Consider the following 22,960-nt stretch of genomic DNA (forward strand, 5'->3'; position numbering starts at 1 on the left):
GTGAAACAACTGACAATATGTCTTATATTCTAGGTTCTTCAAAGTAGCCGCCCTTTGCTTTGATTCCTGCTTTGCACACTCTTGGCATTCTCTTGATGAGCTTCAAGCGGGAGTCACCAGAAATGGTTGTCACTTCCCAGGTGTGCCCTGCCCTTTTGCGTTTAGTTGGACCATCATTTATTTTTCAACAGGACAATGACCCCATACACACCTCCAGGCTGTGTAAGGGCTATTTAACCAAGAAGGGGAATGATGGGGTGCTACGAGATGGTTTGAGGTGAGCTGGACTGCAGAGTGAAGGCAAAAGGGCCAACAAGTGGTAAGCATCTCTGGCAACTCCTTCAAGACTGTTGGAAGACCATTTCTGGTGATGACCTCTTGAAGCTCATCAATAGAATGCCAAGAGTGTGCAAAGCAGGAATCACAGCAAAAGGCGGCTACTTTGAAGAACCTAGAGTATAAGACATATTTTCAGATGTTTCACACTTTTTTGTTAAGTATATAATTCCACATGTGTTAATTCATAGTTTTGATGCCTTCAGTGTGAATCTACAATTTTCATAGTCATGGAAATACAGAAAACTCTTTGAATGAGAAGGTGGGTCTCCAAACTTTTGGTCTGTATTGTACATATAGAAGGATGGAAAGAAGGAGAGAGAGAGATCGATTTTACAGTATTATGTCGGCAGCCATCTGGCCCATACACACAATGAACAATTTTCAGACCCCTATCCTTTGTATTGGACATGTTAGTAAGCATGCTCTGTGAACCCTGTGACCGGTGCAGTTGTCATTCCACAGGAGAGATGGGGGGGGGGGGGGGGGGGGGGCTGAGCTGCAGTTGTCTTGTTTATCTTCTGGTGTCTTCTATAATAATGTACAGACCACTTTCCAGCAGCCTCCTCCTTATTATGACAGACAGAAGAGGAAGTCTCAGCTTAATGTTGGGCCTAGTGGCCAGACTGAAAACTTAAAGCGTAACTGTCATTTCAGGGTCATTTTTTTTAAAACATTAAATATCAACAGTTAAAGCGATTTTAACCCCTTAAGGTCAAAGCCAATTTTCGTTTTTGCGCTTTTGCTTATTCCATTTTAAGTTTAAAAGTCAACAGCGCTTGCATTTTTTCACCTAGAGACGTATATGAGCGCTTATTTTTTGCTAAACCAATTGTACTTTGTAATGACAGGCATTATTTTTCCATAACATATGCTGCGAAACCGGAAAAAAATCATTTGCGCTGTCAAATTGAAAAAAAAAACTAATTTGTTTTGATTTCGGGGAGTTTTGCATTTACACCGTTCGTCCCATGGTAAAACTGACTTGTTATGCATGTTCCTCAAGTCGTTACGATTACTATGATATATAACATGTATAACTTTTATTGTATCTGATGGCCTGTAAAAAATTCAAACCGTTGTTAACAAATATACGTTCCTTAAAATCGCTCCATTCCCAGGCTTATAGCGCTTTTATCCTTTGTTCTATGGGGCTGTGTGAGGTGTCATTTTTTGCGCCATGATGCGTTCTTTCTATCGGTACCTTTTTTCTGGATTTGATGCGACCAAAAATGCGCAATTTTGCACTTTGGAATTTTTTTGCGCTGACGCCGTTTACCGTGCGAGATCAGGAATGTGATTAATTAATAGTTCGGGTGATTACGTGTGCGGCGATACTAAATATGTTTATTTCTTTGTTTATTTATTAATTTATATTTATAAAATGGGAAAAGGGGGGTGATTTGGACTTTTATTAGGGGAGGGGATTTTTTATTAATAAAAACACTTTTTTACTTTTTTTTTTTACATGGACTAGAAGCCCCCCTGGGGGACTTGTATATAGACAGCACTGATCTCTCATAGAGATCAATGCTGTGTATATACACAGCAAAGATCCATCAGATCGGTCATAGATTGCTATGGCCTGCTGCAGGCCATAGCAATCTATTGCCGAGCCGGGATCAGCGTCATTCCGACGCTGAGGCCCGGCACGGGCAGAAGAACGGATCTCCCCCCCGCGATCGCATCGCGGGGGGGAGATCCGACCCACTAGACACCAGGGATAGTGTGCATAAAGCACTTCAATGCAGCTGTCAGGTTTGACAGCTGCATTGAAGTGCTTAATTAGCCGGCGCGGCAACGGGACCCGCGCCGGCTAACAGAGGCACTGCCCGGCTGCACGTGTCAGCCGGGATCAGCGCCGTTCAGAGCGGGGTCCCGGCGGGACCCCGCTCTGAACACCCCCCGCGGCACCATGACATATCAGATACGTCATGGGTCGCTAAGGGGTTAAGAAACTCTGTAATAGGTTTTATAAACCAAAAGAGTTTCCTTCTGTACTGAAAAAGCAATCTCCCAGCCTCCCCCCTCACTTCAGAAGAAGCAGGATTTCTGTGTCCATTATGTGGCTATGGAGAGGGGAGGGGCTGTTAGGAGTGACTGAGCACGGAGCAGTCTTGCAAAGCACAACACCCTGCAATCTTCTCTCAGTAAGTTCATAGATAAGAACTGACCTTTCTGACCCCAGAATCCTGCGTTTTAGGTGCCCAGAGAGTCTACAAACAGCTGACCTTCATGTCACCTCTTCCTGCTCCCTCATCTCCCTCAGCCCCTCCCCCCTCCATAAGGATAGAATGGGAGAGCAGAGCCCGTCTTCACTGGCTTCTCTGTAATGAAGACGTGTTTGCCTGATAATGCACAGATAAGAAGTCAGGGGGGGGGGGGGCTGGGAAATTGCTTCTTGAGTACAGAAGGAGGCTTTTTTGGCTGATAAAACCTATTACAGAGTTTCTTAAAATCGCTTATACTACTGATTTCTGCAATAAAAAAAATATATGACAGTTATGCTTTAAGATTTTTTATTTATAATATAGATAGTAAAATAGATTATTAGAAAAAAACATTTTCAGATCAATTAAAAATGTTTAGTTTTAGAAAGTTATACAGATGTGTGATATATTTCTATTAAAAAAAATATCAAGTCTTCCCATATCAGCTGCTGTATGCCCTGCAAGAAGTGGCATATTCTTTCCACAGTGCCTTCTGCTGCCACCTTTGTCCGAGACTGGAACTGTCCACAGAAGAAGAGGTTTTCTATGGGGATTTACTACAGCTCCAGTTCCTGACATGGACAGAGGTGGCAGCAGAGAGCACTGTGTCAGACTGAAAAGAATTCACCACTTCCTGCAGGACATACAGCAGTTGATAAGTACTGGAAGACTGGAGATTTTTAAATAGAAGTAATTTACAAATCAATATAACTTTCTGACACTAGTTGATTTGAAGAAAAAAAAATCACCGGAGTACCTCTTTAAAGGGTTCAGCCATTGTTACGTGAATGTTACATTCATAGAAGTGTTCTATAACTACACGGGAATGTAGTGTGAGTGTCGGCAGGCTTATTTAGTGCCTGTGTCTATACCGCACTTCTAGAACAGTCTGGCAGAAGAGCCGTGTTCTGGGGCACGGTTAACAATTAATCTCTGCAGGGAGTGGTGTTAGATTGTAAGTTTACTTTCTCTTTGTCAACAGGGTGTTACCACAACAGTCATCTGCGACACAATAAGCGGTTAATAGACACGCTATAGAAGAGACGCACACGCCCTGCGCTTGGCGGCAGGTAAAGGTTTAGCCTTTTCACCACTGCAGAACGTTTTATTATGTGTAAAGGAATACATCTTCCTATATGTGTATAGCATTATTTATCAGATTTCTACTCTGAAGACTCTGGGGGACATTTATGAAAGGTACGCCAGAGGTGTACGCTAGGAAGAAGGTGCAGATTCGTCCCTTCTCCCTGGCATTTGCCTCCCGTACGCCCGATGGGCGGGCTGGCGGAGCTTGGGGTGTGTGATAAGGCGGGGAGGAGGCGTGGCCTCCTCCCGCTCCTCATTTATCATGATTTACCACTGCTTGCAAATTTACGCATGACGGAAATCTACAGCTGCTGGAAGCAGGTGTAGATTTGGTACGCGAGGCGCAGATGCATGCACCTGGCTGGCCGGATTCACTAAGAGGCGTATGCCTCTTAGCGAATCCTGCCTGGAAAAAGGGGGCAGGGCTTAATACAAGACAGGAGTACCTATCTGTATGTATAAGCATGTATCTATGTCAGTAGGTAATAATGAATAATTATACAAATTAATCATTAGGATGGCAGCTGTTTTTCCTGTTTGTTTTATGTAAGGCTTATGCAATTTTAAGACATTGTTTTTCTTCTAAAGCCGTCAGCTTCGGAATGGTAAAGTCTCATCTCTCAAGAAAATGTTTTTCTTTTATCGCTGGATCATTTGTGTGACCTCTTCTTCCATCATTGTCAGTCGTACATCACTCATTACACAGGGAGATGTGCAACTAATGAACAATGGTTTTTAACCAGCTTGAAGGATGTGACCAGCCAACAAACTTGTTCATTGGCTGATTGCTGGGCTTATTCAGCCCATAGTCAGTTAATCTAATAGGGCCCTAACTTTTCTAAGTGAGTTAAACCTCACTGCTCCTGTAATATCTCTGCAAAAGCCCTAGGCTAAACTGTGCCACAAGAAAATACTATAGTTTGCAAAAATTACAAAGACCCCAGATCATTTAAATCATGCACGATGTCGGCTGATCGTTGTTTTTCAACGTCTTCCAACATGTTGAAAGAATAACGAATGTTGAAAGAATAACGACTATGATAGCAACGATCTGCTGCCCTTGCTCCTTGTGACAGCTTGCCCCGCCATCTTCTATGGACTCCCTGGACAATCTAAAGATCCCCCCTGCACTTACCCGATTGCTGTTGGCGCATGTAATAGCACTGCCAGCGAGCAGGGAACAAGGAGCAAGTGTGCTAAACTCCGGAGGTGTTAGGGCGGAGGGATGGCCGGCCACTTGCAAGATGGCGAGGTGTGACACCACTTCTGTGGTGGTTGGCCGAGATGTAGCCATACCCTGAGATGTTGTGGGGCACACAGGTATGGTGGCACACCTGCTTTAATTTTAAAGGGCCGGTTACACCTTGTTCCTCTGTTGTCACTGACCTGCGGGGTTGCTACGGGGTCCCTTGGGTTGTTATCACGGTGGGCCCAAGTGGTGTAGTGACCCTCCTGGACTATCGGTACCGCCACCCACAGGAAGGGGAAATGTCCCAAGAATGTAGTGTACACTGTGTTGGTGTGGGGCGAAGACTCACAGAGTCTCTTTATCATAAATAAGTTCTTGTTTAAGTTCTGGTGTACAGCAGAGCATACAGCTGTAACATGACAGGATATGTTTCTCTTGATAAAACACTTGATAATATACTCAGTAATACACTTGATAATACAGGATCCAGTTCTGTGATAGGAGTATAGGGGAGAATACAGTCGTGCTGACTGAGTAGCGTGCTGAAAGATACAAAGAGTCAGGGGAGCAGAGAGGAGGATGCTGTTAGAGTCCCAACCCCCAAGTAGTACTGTGCTCTGCCGGGATGTTGGAGGATGTGGTAGAAGAATACTTTAGAAGAAGAAGAGAATACTTGTGCCTGTGTTTTGAACTTTGGGTCTTTGCACCACCTTATGCCCACCAGTGTCGGGTGACCGGTTCTATGAGGGTTCCACAAGCTCCAGACCGTCACCTGGGATGAGCAGAATGCTGAGGGTTCTCTGCTGACAACCGCGCTGCGAGATAGAGTTCCTAGGCTCTTAGCAACTTTGCTCTATCTGGATCAGTTCCTAGCTTTTTGCTGTCTGTGGATACTGTCCTGCACTGTGACTCTCCTAGTCCACGGCGTGGGTTGAGATGATCTCTGACTTGTCCTCTCTTATAGGAGTTTAACACTGCATAGTGTTGTGTAGAGTAAACTGAGGAGAAACTGTTAGCTCTGTCTTGTCTTGCTTCCTACCCATACGGGGACCTGACTAAGACTAACCCTTTAGGGTGAGGGGACCTATCAGAAGGCCCAAAAGGACCACCGTAGGGAGAGCTCTAGCTTGTGTCCTTCCCCTACAACGTCCAACAGAAAAGACCAACACTTCTTGTCACCCATGTGACTTCCTATCTCCAGCGTATCTAAGGGGCGCTGTGAGTGGGTGAAGAGTGCGTAAGAAGAAGTAAAGTGAGAGATCATAGGACAGAAGAAGAGACTCCTATAGGTTCACAGATTCATGTAACACACAAACAATAACCCTCTCCGTACTTCAGCTGTGCAGCATCTGTGTACATACATCTGTAATAGCGACTGGTGTATCCTTGGAGGAGTTTCAGTCTGCATTAGGGCCTGTCCTTTTTTTTTTTGCAGTACGGATCACGGCCCTGTACACAACTATGGATGTGTGAATGGGGCAATTGAAATACACTGATCCTAATTTCTGTCCGCAAATACGGACAGAATTGTAGACGTGTGAATAGGGCCTTAGAGAGAATGATTCCTTTAGGTATATTTAGAAATAATTAGGCATTTTTTGTCTGATATTATACAGTATATTGCAAACTTGGGGCTTGCATTAATATTAGTGAAGGATAACTATGATTTGATTTGGTCATAAACCAGCTTAGAAAATTGTTCATGATTAGAGATGAGTGAACCGGGTTCGAGTCGATCTGAACCCGAACTTTCGGTATTTGATTAGCTGGGGCTGCTGAACGTGGATAAAGCTTTAAGGTTGTCTGGAAAACGTGGATACAGCCAATGACTATATCCATGTTTTCCACATAGCCTTAGGGCTTTATCCAAGTTCAGCAGCCATCGCTAATCAAATGCCGAAAGTTCGAGTTCGGATCGACTCGAGCATGCTCCAGGTTCGCTCATCTCTATTCATGATAGAAAAGAGAAGGGCTGAGGACTAAGGGCAAGATTTATCAAACTGGTGTAAAGTAGAATTGTCTCAGTTGCCCCTAGCAACCAATCAGATTCCACCTTTCATTTTTCAAAGACTCTGTGAGGAATGAAAAGTGGAATCTAATTGGTTGCTAGGGGCAACTGAGCCAGTTTCACTTTACACCAGTCTGATAAATCTCCCTAAGTTAGTTTTTTTTTTTTGGTGGGGGAGGGGTTTGGGGTAAAACTTTAAATGGAACAGAGCATGCTACATTTCTGTAAACATACCGGAGAAGAGAAATTGAGCAAGATATGTAAAAATGTTTTACAGAAATGTAAGTAACATAAGTACAATATGTAATAATAAAAGTAGGTAATAGAACAATCTAGTTTTACGGAGAAGGCTTATGTGTTGATTCCTAATAATTGCATACAGTAAATGTTCTAGTTTCTCGGTAGACCAGTCTCCAGGCTCTATGAACCTGCTGCTAATAACTACTGGAGCTCTGTGCTATTACTTTCCCAGACTGGATTCTGTTCATTAAAAGTTTTCCCCTCACTGACCTCTACTGGTAAAACGCCCACGCACACAAAAAGCGCAAAACACTAATATGGAGCTTTTAAGTCAAACTTCCTTCTCAGACCTAACTTTTTCTTTTTCCTTTTCTTTAATCAAAAGTAAGGCTGTAACAGAGGCTGTATACAGGGGAAGCATAAACTCTTATTTTAAACAAGAGAAGATTTGAAGTTTGAACATTAAAGTTTAATACCTAATTTACCAAGCGTGCTGCTCCACTGGGATCTCAGGAGGTCTTCCTGCCTGTCACCTACAGATCATGACATCCTTACAATTGTCACACACTGATATCATAATGTATACGATGCATGGTGGCACCACCTCTGAACGAGAAGTTGGCAAGGAGACCACTAAGAAATCATGAGAATTATTGGAGGTACTTAGATATCGGTGGCCCTACATTTATTATTTGGGGAAAATGGCACAACACAAATCTGAGACATCCTGTTATTAAGGGGTATTCCTATCACCTAAACCTAAACTGGGCAGCAGTTAAAGAAGAACCAGGGCACCGGCCTCCCCATGCCGGTCTATTGATGTTAAAATCTTAAAGCGATGGACCAGGTGACAGCAGGACAGCCATACAGTGACCAGGTGACAGCAAAACAGCCATGTAGTGACCAGGTGACAGCAGGACATCCATATAGTGACCAAATGACGGCAGGACATGGTACACTCTGTTTGATCAAATAGTTTGCTAAGATCCTCACTTTTTAATATCTACAGAGCAGTTGTTTACCGTGTGTACGCTGGGAGGAGTATATATGGTAAGCCCTTGCACCTGTGGGTTGCTGTTGCACGTTCTGTTTTTTTGTTTTTTAGTGACAGCAGGACAGTCATGTAGTGACCAAGTGACAGCAGGACAGCCATATAGTGAGCAGGTGACAGCAGGACAGCCACATAGTGACCAGGTGGCAGCAGGACAGCCATACAGTGAGCAGGTGACAGCAGGACAGCCATATAGTGTCCAGCTGACAGCAGGACAGCCATACAGTGAGCAGGTGACAGCAGGACAGCCATATAGTGAGCAGGTGACAGCAGGACAGCCATATAGTGAGCAGGTGACAGCAGGACAGCCTTGTAGTGACCATGTGACAGCAGGACAGCCATATAGTGACCAGGTGACAGCAGGACATCCATATAGTGACCAGGTAATAGCGGGACAGCCATATAGTGACCAGGTGACAGCGGGACAGCCATATAGTGACCAGGTAATAGCAGGACAGCCATATAGTGACCAGATGACAACAGGACAGCCATGTAGTTACAAGGTGACAGCAGGACAGCCATATGGTGACCAGGTGACAGCAGGACAGCCATGTAATGAACAAGTGACAGCAAGACAGCCATAGTGACCAGGTGACAACAGGACAGTCATGTAGTGACCAGGTGACAGCAGGACAGCCATATAGTGACCAGGTGACAGCAGGACAGCCATTTAGTGACCAGGTGACAGCAGGACAGCCATATGGTGACCAGGTGACAGCAGGACAGCCATATAGTAACCAGGTGACAGCAGGACAGCCATGTAGTGACCAGGTGACAGGACAGCCATATAGTGACCAGGTAATAGCAGGACAGCCATGTAGTGACGTGACAGCAGGACAGCCATATGGTGACCAGGTGACAGCAGGACAGCCATATAGTGACCAGGTGACAGCAGGACAGCCATATAGTGACCAGGTGAGAGGACAGCCATATAGTGACCAGGTGAGAGGACAGCCATATAGTGACCAGGTAATAGCAGGACAGCCATGTAGTGACGTGACAGCAGGACAGCCATATAGTAACCAGGTGACAGTAATGTAGTGACTAGGTGACAGGACAGCCATATAGTGACCAGGTAATAGCAGGACAGCCATGTAGTGACGTGACAGCAGGATGGCCATATAGTGACCAGGTAATAGCGGGACCCCTAATTCACAATATGATCTGTATAGTGGACTCACAATAGCTGTGGGTTAAGGAATATGGTTCATCATAACTTCTTTGTTCTTTCCTTTCCAGAAACATCTGCATTGTGAAGGCCAAGAACCGCTGAATAACTTCTTCATAAGGAGCGTTAGCTCTGTAGGGTAGATGGCCACCTACCTGCACTCATCGCCCCCCTGCTATCCACACTGGGAGTTCTTTATGCATCTTCATATCCTTACACCTACTAGGTACTTCACCTTGGCAGATGATGTAGCTGAACACATCATAACAATTCTCATTTTCATCCATAGCCTTGCATAGCTAACTTCTAAAGGCAAGAACAGGCGTCTAGTTATTGCCTTGACCATTGCATCTTTTATAAGACACAACATTATCCATAAAACCAAAATGTACGTGCTCAACTACAAACAGCCTAAAAAGTACATAGTTATAAATATAAAAATATATATTAAAATGGTCCATTCTTGTGTTACAGCAGCTAAGGGGTTAAATTACAAGTAAGACAATCGGGCAAATTTGTGGTTCCATCTGATGAGGTCACAAGTGATGGTTCCCATGGAGATAAAGAACAGCGCTGATGCAATGTGGAGGGGGCGGATATTGAGTAGGAGGAATTGAACAACATTAAATCCATCTATCAGGGAGTTGTTATGTAGGAGTACGGTAACCTCCCACATCTGTCAGAAAGCCATGCTGAAGAAGTCATTCATCGCTCCGATCGCTTACACAACCGGCGCGCAAGATGGAATGGGTGTATACCACTTTAAGAAATAGACGTGACTTTGTCCACTAACTCTGATACTCTGATATACAATGCTATACAGCCCCAGAATCAATGCATTTCAAGACTGAAAAGCACCACGAAGATCTCAACTGACCAAAACTGTTGACATGGCTATATGTCATGTAAGAAGTTTCTTTTAGAAGACAGGTACACTTTAAGTATAATATATGGTAAAACCATATATTATATGTATATTATAAAATTATAAAAATGATATGTATAGTATGATATATGGTAAAACGGTCTCATGGCTTTCTCCAGGACTTCTCTTTAACAGGGTTGTTCACAAATATATATATTTTTTTTTTTTTCAAATCAACTGGTGACATAAAGTGGCAGAGATTTGTAATTTACTTCTATTGAAAAAAATTTAAAGTCTTCCAGTACTTATCAGCTGCTGTATGTTCTGCAGAAAGTGGTGTATCCTTTGAAGTCTGACACAGTGCTCTCTGCTGCCATCTCTGTCGATGTCAGGAACTGTCCAGAGCAGCAGCAAATCCCTATAGAAAACCTCTCCTGCTCTCCAGACTGGAAAGAATACCCACTTCCTGCAGGACATACAACAGCTGATAAGTACTGTAGAACTTGAGATTTTGTAATAGAAGTAAATTACAAATCTCTGGCACATTCTGGCTCCAGTTGATTTTAAAAAAATTTATATATATATATTTTTTTGGCGAACTACCCCTTTTAGTACACTATATATAGTAAAAGCATCTCATGACTTGTTCCAGGACTTCTTGCTTTTTACTTTAAAGGGGTGCTCCCGTCTGATCTTGTTATCACCTCTCCATAGTATAGGGGATAACAAGCTGATTATTGAGGGTCCAAACTGATTGAGGATGCAATTGCTCCAAATGAAATGACGCACCCAGTGTGTCTGTGTGGCCATCGTGGCTCGTGTTCTATTTGTTCTCTTTTATCCGCACTCTAAAGCGTTAGGTGGCCCTTATAAGAAATGAATGGAGCGCCGACTGCGTTGGCCTTGCAGTAAGTAATTTTAAGCCATTTTTTGAATAATTTTATCATTTAAAGGGGTAATTTCTCTCTCCGGCTTGCTGTAGGATATGGATTCTATAGTAAGCCTATGGAGCCCATCTCCTACAGTGAGCCAGGGAGAGAAGTGCTCAGCTCAGTGCTTCTTCCAGCAATCCATTCTTATAGTTTCAGGATACTATTACACGGAGCGATTTTTAACGATGAACGACTAACGAGAAACGATCGCAAACAAGATCGTTTATCGTTAACCTGAAATCGTTCACCATATTACACAGAGCGATAGTCGTTAGTTGCGATCATTACTACGATTGTTATTGTGATCGTTACTATGATCGTTTACTCCTTCTAATCCCAGCAAAACAATGAACAATGTGCAATTACACTGACGGAATGCGGAACTTGAGCGAATGAATGTGGAATTACAGCGAATGATAAGCGAACGATTAACGATAATTTTAGGTTCAGATCTAAATCAACGATCAACGACATACGAGCGATTTTTCGATTGTTGCCTGCAATTACACAGAACGATTATCGTTTAAACAGTAACGATTTAACGATTTTTCGCATGATAATCGTCCCGTGTAATAGGGTCCTTAGTTAATCTAGTAGCTCCAGCAGTAGTAAAAGGGCACATGAGCTCCATGTTTCACTATGCATAGCCAGATCCTTCGCAGAACAAATGCCACCAATGTCTCACACATCCCACTGACCTAAATGTTCTGTGCCTATTTGACTGGAAAAATACTACTGTGTGCAAATGTGATGAAAGCCTTGGCATAGATGTGACTAGTCTTTAAGGGAGGTCCCCTGCTTGGATCCTACCCTATGGGCCACGGTGAAGAAGCACTGCAAGGTGCATCTCCCACTGGGGAAGACTGATTGTGTCTATAGGTTACACAATGAACCCACAGCAGCTATAATGGCTCACTTATCTAAAAGATACCAATAAACCCTGACAAAACCATTGGGGTCCACCAGATTTACAATATATTTGATGACCCGGATATTCCTGCAGAACACAGAATTACTAATAGAAAAAAAGCATAATACAAAATGCAACGAATGCATATCTAGAAGACGCAATATAAGTTTTATCATCTTCTTGGTTTCTCACAGTGCATTTCATTAGCATTTACAGATAGCAGATTTATGCATTGCTTTTAACAACCTCTGAAGGGGAAATGTGTTAAGCTGCTTGCTTTTACTGAACCGGTTTGCTTAAAGGGATATGGCTACTGGGGCTTTTTTTCTCTCTTAATGGGAATCTGTCAGCACTATATCAAATATATATAAGAGCTCAATGTCAAGGAAGTGTTGCTAAGCTGCCACGTCTTCGTGTGGGAGGGAGGAGGCATGCATGCTGCAGCTCAGCACAGCCTCTATGACACTTAAGCTTGGGAAATACCCAATTTTATATATTTGCAACAGTCAGCTAAGAGACACATATCCTCAACTATATATGGATCCCATCTTTTGCTTTGATACAAATAAGACAGCGAGTCATGTATGTATTTTACTGAAAGTCTGAAATGCAATGTGGACAATGTGTGACGTTTAAGCGTCCATTCTTCTTGTTCAGTAAAAAACCTTCTGCCTGGCACGCTAAGAAATTAAAGGGACCCTTATACCTCAATGGGCAACGTATTGTGGATCTACACAACCCGCACAGAGCTGCAATACAAAGCACAGAGCAGTGCACAAGTCTTTATACTGGTAAATGTTGTTTGACCCCCCCCCAAACCGCTTGTACCGTCAGATAGCTGCTTTTAATCCAAGATCTGTCCTGGGATCCGTTCGGCAGGTGATGCAGTTATTGTCCTAAAAAAACTACTTTTACACTAGCTGCCCTGTGTCAAATTGCCGTGGCCTAGATTGTGTATGCATTAGGCTGGCACAATCTCTCTGTCCCTTCTCCCCGCCCTCCCCATCATTAGGAATGCCCCTGGCAGGTATTCTACTATTCATCACCTGTGTCAGCACGGCACATGGGCTGGATCGTTAAGGCACCTGTGCAATGTTTAGCATGTAGAAAATGTTCCAGTGGCATTCCTAATGATGAAGAAGGTGGGGAGGAGGGACGGAGGGGTGGTGCAAAGTTAGGGCACAGATACTCCCGTTGGGCACGGGGCTGCAAGTTTAAAAGTAGTTTTTTAGGACAATAACTGCATCACCGTCCGAATAGACCCCAGGACAGATCTTTGAATAAAAGCAGCTATCAGAAGGTACAAGCGGTTTGGGGGGGGGGGGGGGGTGTCAGATTGTGGGTACAGAGTCGCTTTAAAATGTCTTTACAATCGGGTATCCTGTTTGTTTTTAGTAGAATATATATAAGCTTAGACGGATGGCCGCCTATAAAGTATTTGACAGGTGTGGGATGGTCAGGATGAATAGTCAGCCACAGAAATCTGATTTTATCTCCAGGAAATAGCAGCCACAATTCTTCTCGGAATTGATTCCACACACCTACAGGCGGCCAAGAGAAATCTGTTTATTAGACAATATATTCAGGGTTACGGGACAATTATGTAGGAAGAGGAGTCAAGATGTGTTCTACATAAGATTCATTTTCAAAAATGTCACAAGCCGTAGTTTGTATGCAGCCAACAAGGAGCGCTATTAAACCTTTATTGCTCTATGATAAAAGACTATATATATATATATATATATATATATATATATATATATATATATATACATACATCACTACTTTTGCCACGATAGCAGTTATTCAAAGTTTAGTATCTAAAAGTCCCGACTTATCCCTATATCTTACGCTTCTTGGCTGGTGTTGCTCGGCCTTAGAAGGGCAGCCTCACACTGGACCCTGTCCCTAATCTACTGTTGTTCCCTAAACCTCCTACGCGTTTTGGCCACAAATTAATGGGCCACCTCAGGAGAGCTGAGCATCATGGGAAATGAGACAGAATTATGTACCACAATGAGTTTATTCACTTTACGACACTGACCCAAGTACCAAAAACAGAAAATGGCCTTGTCAGTACAGTAACCTATAACTGATGCTGGGAGTTCTAACGCCTGTTCCATAACTACAGACCATGCATAGAAGGTGTGAATGTGACCTTACTCTGTAATCTGGCTTGTGATCTGCAGTATGATCTTGCTATATTTCCTAGTCTATTAAGGGGAATATAATACCCAGTAGAGAACACCTAGGAGCATGGCTCTGTAAGGATCACGTATGTTCATTGTGTCTACCTGGGAACCCACCACTGATATTTTAAGCCAAACAATAGCCCTGGCAAATAGAAGTGTGACATTGATGGTGCACATAAGCAGTTTTTGCCAGGTGTAAGTAAATTTCCTTGTTTTTTGGTACTTGGGTCAGTGGCGTGAAGTGAATTAACTCATTGTGGTACATAATTCTGTCTCATTTCCCATGATGCTCAGCTCCCCTGAGGATGTCCATTAATTTTTGTTTGAAACACGTAGGGAGATCAGGGAATAACAGGGTGCAGTGTGGGGCTGCCATTGTAAGGCCGAGCAACACCAGCCAAGAAGGATAAGATATAGGGATAGAAGTTTAAGGACTTTTAGATCCCAAATTTTGAATCACTGGAATAAAGAGAAAAAAGGGATTTTTTTGTCTTTTATCATAGCGAAATAAAGGTTAAGTTTTAATAGTGTTCCATCTTGACTGCATACTAATATCGGCTAAGGAGTATATGTTTTTCTTTTTTGGTGACAGGATATCCCTGTAGGGAGATTGCACACATCATAGTTTCACATAAGATAATTACAAATAAGACTGGTGACCTGGTCTGCTTGCCACAACCCCATGTCTTATATCAGGAGAACATTCACTGGGGCAGAGAAGGGAAGGATGTGTCAGTCAGTGTGGTATAGGAAACCAGAGACCCAGGGGGACTATGTGGGATAACTACCATCGCTGGTGACCAGCTTTTCAGCCTCCATGACACTGATGTAAGGCATTAGAGAACCCCTCAAGACCTTTAACAGGCCTACTAGTACTTCTTGATTGACTGCTTGCTTCTTAGGTTCAAAAATAAAGTATAATAGAAGAAATACAGTATTTTTAACCATAATGTGATTTGGTATTGAGCTTAATGGAGCTCTGTTAGACAGTACTCTGATGCCCCCTGCAGGGAGTAAAGGTAACTGCATCAGCAGAGGAAAATCTCAAAAATCAAAAATGCACAGTATCAAAGTGCTGGTGCTTATAGCAAATGGTACAATGGATTAGCTGTATATATAAATAAATAAATACATCTTAAACAGAAGTTCAGGCAATGTCTTCTTATACAGCACAAGGTGTGAAGTTACAATAGCTGAATTAGATGATAATTAGGCCACAGTTTACTTTAGTAGTTGCTATTCAAAGGAGAATTATGGGCAAATGTAAAAAAAAAAAAAAAACATAGCGGACAGGGGGTGGTGGGAACATAATAAAGAAGTTATACTAACCCATCCCGGTTCCCCCGCAGCACAGCACCACTGCTCACTGTCACCCTCTGATCTCCTGAGTCTCCCAGGTTCCCGTTTTGTGACGACCCAGCAGGAACTGCCTGCTCATTTCTGAGCCAGGTTGTGACATCACAGGACTGGATGATACAAGAGACCGTCAGGTTACAGTGAGTGGTGGCACTGTGCTGCAGGGGCACCAGGATGGGTAAGTATCATTATTATGTTCCCTCCACCCCTTCCCTCCCTGTTTTTTTTTATTTACTTTAAGCTATTTTACCAGGTAAAGCCTCTAAACTTTTGAGCATTTTAGTGTTGCCAGTGGTGATGTATATCGGTTTTGTGTTGCTAGCAGAGATGTGAATATACCGTGTACATATTGGGAGGAATTTATCAAGCCTGGCGTACTCACACACTGGTCTTACATGAAGCCCAATCCCATGCCGGATTTACTGAGAGTAAAATTTTGCCATGATTTACGCCTGCTAGCAGGATTCTTGGTGATTTCAGAACTGGTGAAGCAATGCTAGATACTTCTTTCTTTTCTGTCAGTGTGCCCCTGCAAGTCACTTTACAAAAGGTTCCTCAGTCACAAGACAAATTTACACTTTAGTAGAAAGGGTATAGGTTACTGCACTTATATCATCAAGCAGAATCCCAGGCAGATGGAGTGGTGTGAAACACATCGGCATTGGTCTCTGAGCAGGAGAAACGTGTTCTGTAGTGTGAAGAAAGTCACTTCTCCGTGTGGCGTCTAATGACTTTTAGGAACGCCTTAATAGAGATGACCACAACTTAAGTCCGATCATTCGCCATTTAAATACAGGTGGCTAAAGAAGATGAATTCAGCCCTAGGGAGTCTGGAAAAACATGGATACAGCCTAGGGCTGCATCCATCTTCTTCAGCCACCGGTAATCAAATGGCAAACAATCCGACTCAAGCATGCTTGAATTGCGCTCATTTCTACTCCTTGCCTATAATGATTTCCTCAGGCCTCACCGGGAATTTACTGCTTTGGACTATTCATAGAGATATATCACCATTTTTAAAATTCCTAAAACCTCTCTATTGTTGGAAGAATCTACAGAATCAGTACAGGTCCTATTCAGCTTCTTCTCTAGTGCTCTCCCATCTAAGCCTGAAAAGACGGAGTGCAGATGCAGCGGTCGCCAGAAGGTTGGGATGTTTTAGAGACGTCTCACACGTTGTCAGCTTACGTGCATAAGCCATGGGGGTCAGGAACAGAAACCATCAGGACATGGCACATTTCCACAGCAATTCAAACTTCTAGCATCCACTGCATGTTCACGCAATCTCATTCCCTTGCATGAGTGAAGGGGTGGTGACCTGAAATTGCAGTGTAGCCCCAGTGATATCCTTTGTCCTCAAAACACGTTGCATGTAAATAAAAGCTTAAATTTGAATCTACACCAGTGCTGGAAGTTCTTTCCATTCAGATCAAGCACAGGATGTGGTGTCCCACCACGGGTGTTCTTTTCTTCTGTGCACCAGTCGCAAAAACTTCTTACACCTGGTTAAGTGGTGATAAAGTAGTATTCTCTGGTTTCACCACTAGGTGTCAGCATTACGTGTTACTATGTATTGCACACCTGAAGTTAGGTGTGCTTTTGCTACACTATAGGAGATGCTCTCTAATTCTGACCTCTCTCTTCTTTTATTTTACCTACAACGTTCCTGTAACCCATGCACCTACTCCTGTGACCACCACTGCCTCGTCAGCCACGTGGGAAACGTGCATTTGCTGGAAAAAAAAGTGGATCCAGACGACTACTACCGGCGCAACCTAGGAAGAAAGCACCTGTTGTTTACCAAGTTATTGCACTATGAACAATCTAACCAAAGTTATTTATAATATTTTATATCTATTTTATCTTGTTCTATTATAACCCATGCTCTGCCATAACCTTTCGTGCAAACCTTTTCCTCCAGGTCTTACGCCGTGGACGGCTTTTTTCAAGTGAGGGAGCATGTGGTGTTTCACCACGGGTGTTCTTTTCACAAAAAACTTCTTACTCCAGGTTAAGTGGTGATGAAGGTAGTATTTTCTAGTTTCACTACTAGGTGTCCGTATTGCGTGTTACTATGTAACACTGCTGAAGTTAGGAATGGGTTACTGTTTTATGTGTACCATATGCTTTTGCTACCCTATAGGAGATGCTCTCTAATTCTGACCTCTCTCTTCTTTTCTTTCCCTTGCACACATTCCTTTCCACCACTCACAGGGTAGATAACACATCCCCTGTAGGAAGTTACTTGGTGGGAGGAGGTGTAGCGTCAATTCTTACCCAGATTCTGCTGTAGCCAATCAAGGGCCTGGGTCCGCCAGTACCCTTGTCCGGAAATCAGTCTACTTAGGGAGTTGGTGGAGTTAACACACGTGTGGTCAGATGCAACTACAGACAACCAATTCTTTCAGTATTCGTACTATATCTACTATGCAGTGCTAAACACTACAAAGGGAGAAGAGTCTGGAACCATCCTAGCCCACACTGTAAACCAGTCTAAAAAGTGCAGGGCACTAGCCAGAAACATAAGAGGCACTAGCCTGGATAGAACAAAGCTACCAGAAGGTCTATGTATCCTATTTCTCAGTGCAGGTAACTGGGACGCCCCCGGTAACTTAGCTTTACCCAGGTAACCAATGCTGGGACTTGTGTCAACCTAGGAGAACGAGTCACTCAACACTGTAGGCCAGAAGGTGGTAAGACTAGAGTCTACACACAGGTACAAGTAAACTTCTCACTCTCAAGTATTCTCTCAACTTCCGGCAGAGTACATTGCTACATTGGGTTAGGACTCTCTTGACAAAATTCCTCTCCTCTACGCTACTTTACGTTCAACTCTTCAAGCACCGCTACAACTACCTCTACTCTACTTCTTTAAGCATCTCCACAGCCCAAACAAGTTCAATCACTAAATTCTGTGTAAAGATTTATCTACTGCTGCCAAGGTGTATTGTATTATTAAGAGACTGTGCAGTAAAGCAGTACTACCTTTCTATCACTGGGACTCAGTTATCCTTTCCTCCGCATCAACACCTATGCACAGTAGCTTTACACCTTGGTTTATTTTTTCCCTTTCTGTGTGGGGTGGTACCGATAGTCCGGGTGGGTCCATTGCCACTCAGGACTAACGTGACAAGAGCCCAAGGGACTCATCCTAACGCGGCAGGTCACCGACCATTTGGGGAACACAGCAAGCCACAATACAAAGCAGGTACCAACATCACACCTGTGTGCTGGACTAGCACTGGCGTCATGACAATCACCATCTCTGGCTGAGCTGTCACAACACCTTTACCTCTACCTGAGCTAGCCCACCACACGGGGAACACGAACGGTGTTCCAGAAGGGGTGTTTGCGCCAAACTAATCCCACCAACTTTTTCCCTATACCGCTACTGTGATAATCTTTCTGTATAATAGGGCCCTGACAAAAACCTAAAGGTTTAGTGTATGTAAACAGGGGCCGTGTTGTAATAATGACACTGTGATTAATTTATACAAATTGCCTCAAATATGGTTTATACGAATTATCAATATGGTTTCTGTGATCAATATCCTATTCTGTGGCCATAGACTACATCATAGACCCTGATACTACCTGATCCCCAGCCATAGGCTGTCAGGGTATGATGGGGGTTGTGGCTGTGCAATAGCTAGGCAGCTGGGGAAATACTAATATACAGGCTGTCAGGGTATGATGGCAGCTAGGGAGTCTCAGGTTAGGGTACACTGCTATATAGCAAGAATTACTATGACCCGCACCGACCACCGTACTCCAGCGTCACATGTCTATAGCTGCCGGGCGGAAGTGACGCGTAACTGAGGGCGACCACTGTGGAAGACACATGGCCGCTGAGCCCGCAGTTCGGTGATGCATATAGCAGACAGTACGCGCATATTCACAGGATAACGTTTCAGGAGTAGGCAGTTAAAGCCGCGGTGTACCATGGATGACGAGGACACGGTGAGTTCGGAGCAGTGACGTCATAGACGCGCGCCATGTCTTATGTCACGTGTTCGCATTGTTGCCGTGCAACTGTGTAGTTCACCACTACGGTAGCGACACATGTCAGTGCCAAGTAGTATCTGCAATTAGTTCTGGAGGGAGGAGTCCAGCTGCTTGTTTCTTGTATTAGCGCAGCTGTCATAGTCTGTAATAGTGGCTACACCCCCATTAACAGTATGAGGATAGAGTACTTCCACATGCAGGTTTAGAGTAACCCTATAAACAGTATGAGGGTAAAGCACCCCCACATACTGGGCTAGAGTCCCCCCTTTAACAGTATGAGGGTAGAGTACCTCCACATACTGGTCATATAACCAATGTCATCAAGGTGCCTTATATAGACTCGTATAGGAAGTATAAGAAGGTCTTCTAAAATAGGATTAAAACCAAATTGTGACCACCTCTTAAACATAAAAAACCTATAGTAAAATCAAGATAACTCACCCATGGCAGTGTGTTGACATTAACCCCTACGCACGTTTCGAGTGGCTACGCTTCCTACATACTGGTGTAGAGACCCCCTATAAACAGTATGAGGATAGAGTACCTCCACATACTGGTCTAGAGTAACCCTATAAACAGTATGAGTGTAAAGCACCCCCACATACTGGTCTAGAGTTCCTCCATATACAGTATGAGGGTAAAGCACCACCACATACTGGTCTAGAGTTCCTCCATATACAGTATGAGGGTAAAGCACCCCCACATACTGGTTTAGAGCCCCTCCTTTATAAAGAGTGTGAGCATAGTGTCCCAATAAAGAATGTAATGTATAGAGTATCTCTATAAACTGTGAATTGTAACACCTCCCCATGTAGATTGTGAAGGGTAGATGTCCCTGTATTGGTCTGGTGATTCCAACATGTCTGTCTAAGGACACACCTCCCAACTATTTGGACGTCCAAAGAGGGACACTTGTGGTTTAGTTTGGGAACTTTTTACAAACACTTCTATACTTTTTTTATTCAAGGATGCATCCACATATACAGGGTCTGCTGCAGATTGCTGCAATCACACATACAGGATCTGCTGCAGATTGCTGCAATCACATATACAGGATCTGCTGCAGATTGATGCAATCACACATCCAGGATCTGTTGCAGATTGATGCAATTACACATGCAGGATCTGCTGCAGATTGATGCGATCACACATGCAGGATCTGCTGCAGATTGATGTGATCACACATCCAGGATCTGCTGCAGATTGATGCGATCACACATACAGGATCTGCTGCAGATTGATGCAATTACACATGCAGGATCTGCTGCAGATTGATGCGATCACACATGCAGGATCTGTTGCAGATTGATGCAATTACACATGCAGGATCTGCTGCAGATTGATGCGATCACACATGCAGGATCTGCTGCAGATTGATGTGATCACACATCCAGGATCTGCTGCAGATTGATGCGATCACACATACAGGATCTGCTGCAGATTGATGCAATCACACATCCAGGATCTGCTGCAGATTGATGCGATCACACATCCAGGATCTGCTGCAGATTGATGCAATCACACATCCAGGATCTGCTGCAGATTGATGCAATCACACATCCAGGATCTGCTGCAGATTGATGCAATCACACACCCAGGATCTGCTGCAGATTGATGCAATCACACATAAAGGATCTGCTGCAAATTGATGCAATCACACATCCAGGATCTGCTGCAGATTAATGCAATCACACATACAGGATCTGCTGCAGACTGATGCTGCCACACATACAGGATCTGCTGCAGATTAATGCAATCACACATACAGGATCTGCTGCAGATTGATGCAATCACACATACAGGATTTGCTGCACATTGATGCAATAACACATACAGGATCTGCCGCAGATTGATGCAATCACACATACAGGATCTGCCGCAGATTGATGCAATCACACATCCAGAATCTGCCGCAGATTGATGCAATCACACATACAGGATCTGCCGCAGATTGATGCAATCACACATCCAGAATCTGCCGCAGATTGATGCAATCACACATACAGGATCTGCCGCAGATTAATGCAATCACACATACAGGATCTGCTGCAGAATGATGCCACAGATTCGTAACGGATCCGTAACACCTACTCTCTGTTATACAGTAAGAAACCAGACACTTTCTAGAGCAACATAGAAAGTTTATTAATGCCAATCTAATTTCTAGGTCAAAAAGAGGGACATGTAAGGTGCAAAGAGGGACGTGGGTCAAAAGTAGGGACTGTCCCTCCAAAAGCGGGACACTTGGGAGGTATGCTAAGGTGGTCAGCATATGTGCATTGTCAAGCGACTCCTACTTCACCCTAAACTTTCGTATGCTCTGAAATACAACTCAGTTCATCCTGTGTTAGGCCACGTTCACATGGTGTAAGACACCGGCCGTTCTGTGACCCGGAAAACATAAAGGGAGGACCTGTACTTCTCTTTCCTGTTGGATCCACTTTGGGTGTTGGCACAAAAACTACAGTGTCAGTTTTCCAAAACTACGTAATTCCAGCATTAAGTAGATGGACTATCAGCTCATTGAGAAACAGATTACATGCTGCCAGCACATATCTAAGGAGAAGGGAGGAGTGAGAAGAGAGATGAGATAGGGAGTGAGTTCAGAGAGCAAAGGCAGGGAGAAAGATTGACTGCAAAACTACCACAAAAGCTACAGATGCTATTACAAAGAGCAATAATCTGCTAATTCTGGCAGATACCGCTCTGTGTAATAAAGACAATCATCAACCAATGAGACGATCATTGGCTGATCATTGTCTTTTAGAACGTTTAAAGACTACTTGTAATAGTGCTGCGCGACTGATGACTGTAGAAAAAATAATGAACATGATACTTAACTCTCCACGCTCTCCCAGTATCCTCCCGATCACAGCAGCCGCAAATGAAGCTTCTGAAACTGTCTCTGAAGTGACAGGCCACTCAGCCAATCACTGGCCGTGGTGCTGTCCAAGCCAGCAGCCTGTCACTGCACAGACTGGTTCAGAAGCCTCAACGATGGCTGCAGAGAACAGGCAGGAGGACACCAGGGAGTATGGAGAGGTAAGTATATACTTTATTACTTTCTATATAAACAAGGGGTGCTCCCTTACTGCGCTAATCGGGCTGTGTAAGGGTGCGTTTACACAGACAGATTTATCTGACAGATTCTTGAAGCCAAAGCCAGGAATGGATTTGAAAAGAGGATAGATACCTGACTTTCCTTTATGACCTGTTACCTGTTTATAGTATGTTCCTGGCTTTGGCTTCAAAGATCTGTCAGATAAATCTCTCTGTGTAAACGCACCATAATACGGACCTTAGTGTAAGAAATGCAACTCACCTCATGGCTTGATTGACAGCTTAGACTGTTCACTATTGCTCTATAATGTCATTGATGTTGTTATTTCTTTGGTATGTATGGTGACATAGA

The 22,960-nt window shown here is 43.6% G+C and overlaps 1 protein-coding gene and 1 long non-coding RNA gene across 2 annotated transcripts in view; both read left to right on the top strand.

Annotated features, from left to right (window-relative positions):
- Positions 1-3,526: 3,526 nt before the first annotated feature.
- LOC138795026 (uncharacterized) lies at positions 3,527-18,507 on the top strand. The gene is made up of 3 exons (XR_011363556.1): positions 3,527-3,616; positions 9,360-10,218; positions 17,255-18,507. It is a non-coding gene; the product is annotated as an uncharacterized lncRNA (long non-coding RNA).
- An 840-nt stretch (positions 18,508-19,347) lies between these two features.
- Positions 19,348-22,960, top strand: part of TAF1B (TATA-box binding protein associated factor, RNA polymerase I subunit B) — a 64,486-nt gene continuing 60,873 nt past the window's right edge. The window contains exon 1 of the mRNA XM_069973972.1: positions 19,348-19,503. Within this exon, the coding sequence (XP_069830073.1) occupies positions 19,486-19,503 (18 nt within the window). The 5' untranslated portion in view covers positions 19,348-19,485. The remainder of the gene's footprint in view (positions 19,504-22,960) is intronic.

This window comes from Dendropsophus ebraccatus, chromosome 6, assembly GCF_027789765.1.
Source record: "Dendropsophus ebraccatus isolate aDenEbr1 chromosome 6, aDenEbr1.pat, whole genome shotgun sequence".
Taxonomy (NCBI): domain Eukaryota; kingdom Metazoa; phylum Chordata; class Amphibia; order Anura; family Hylidae; genus Dendropsophus; species Dendropsophus ebraccatus.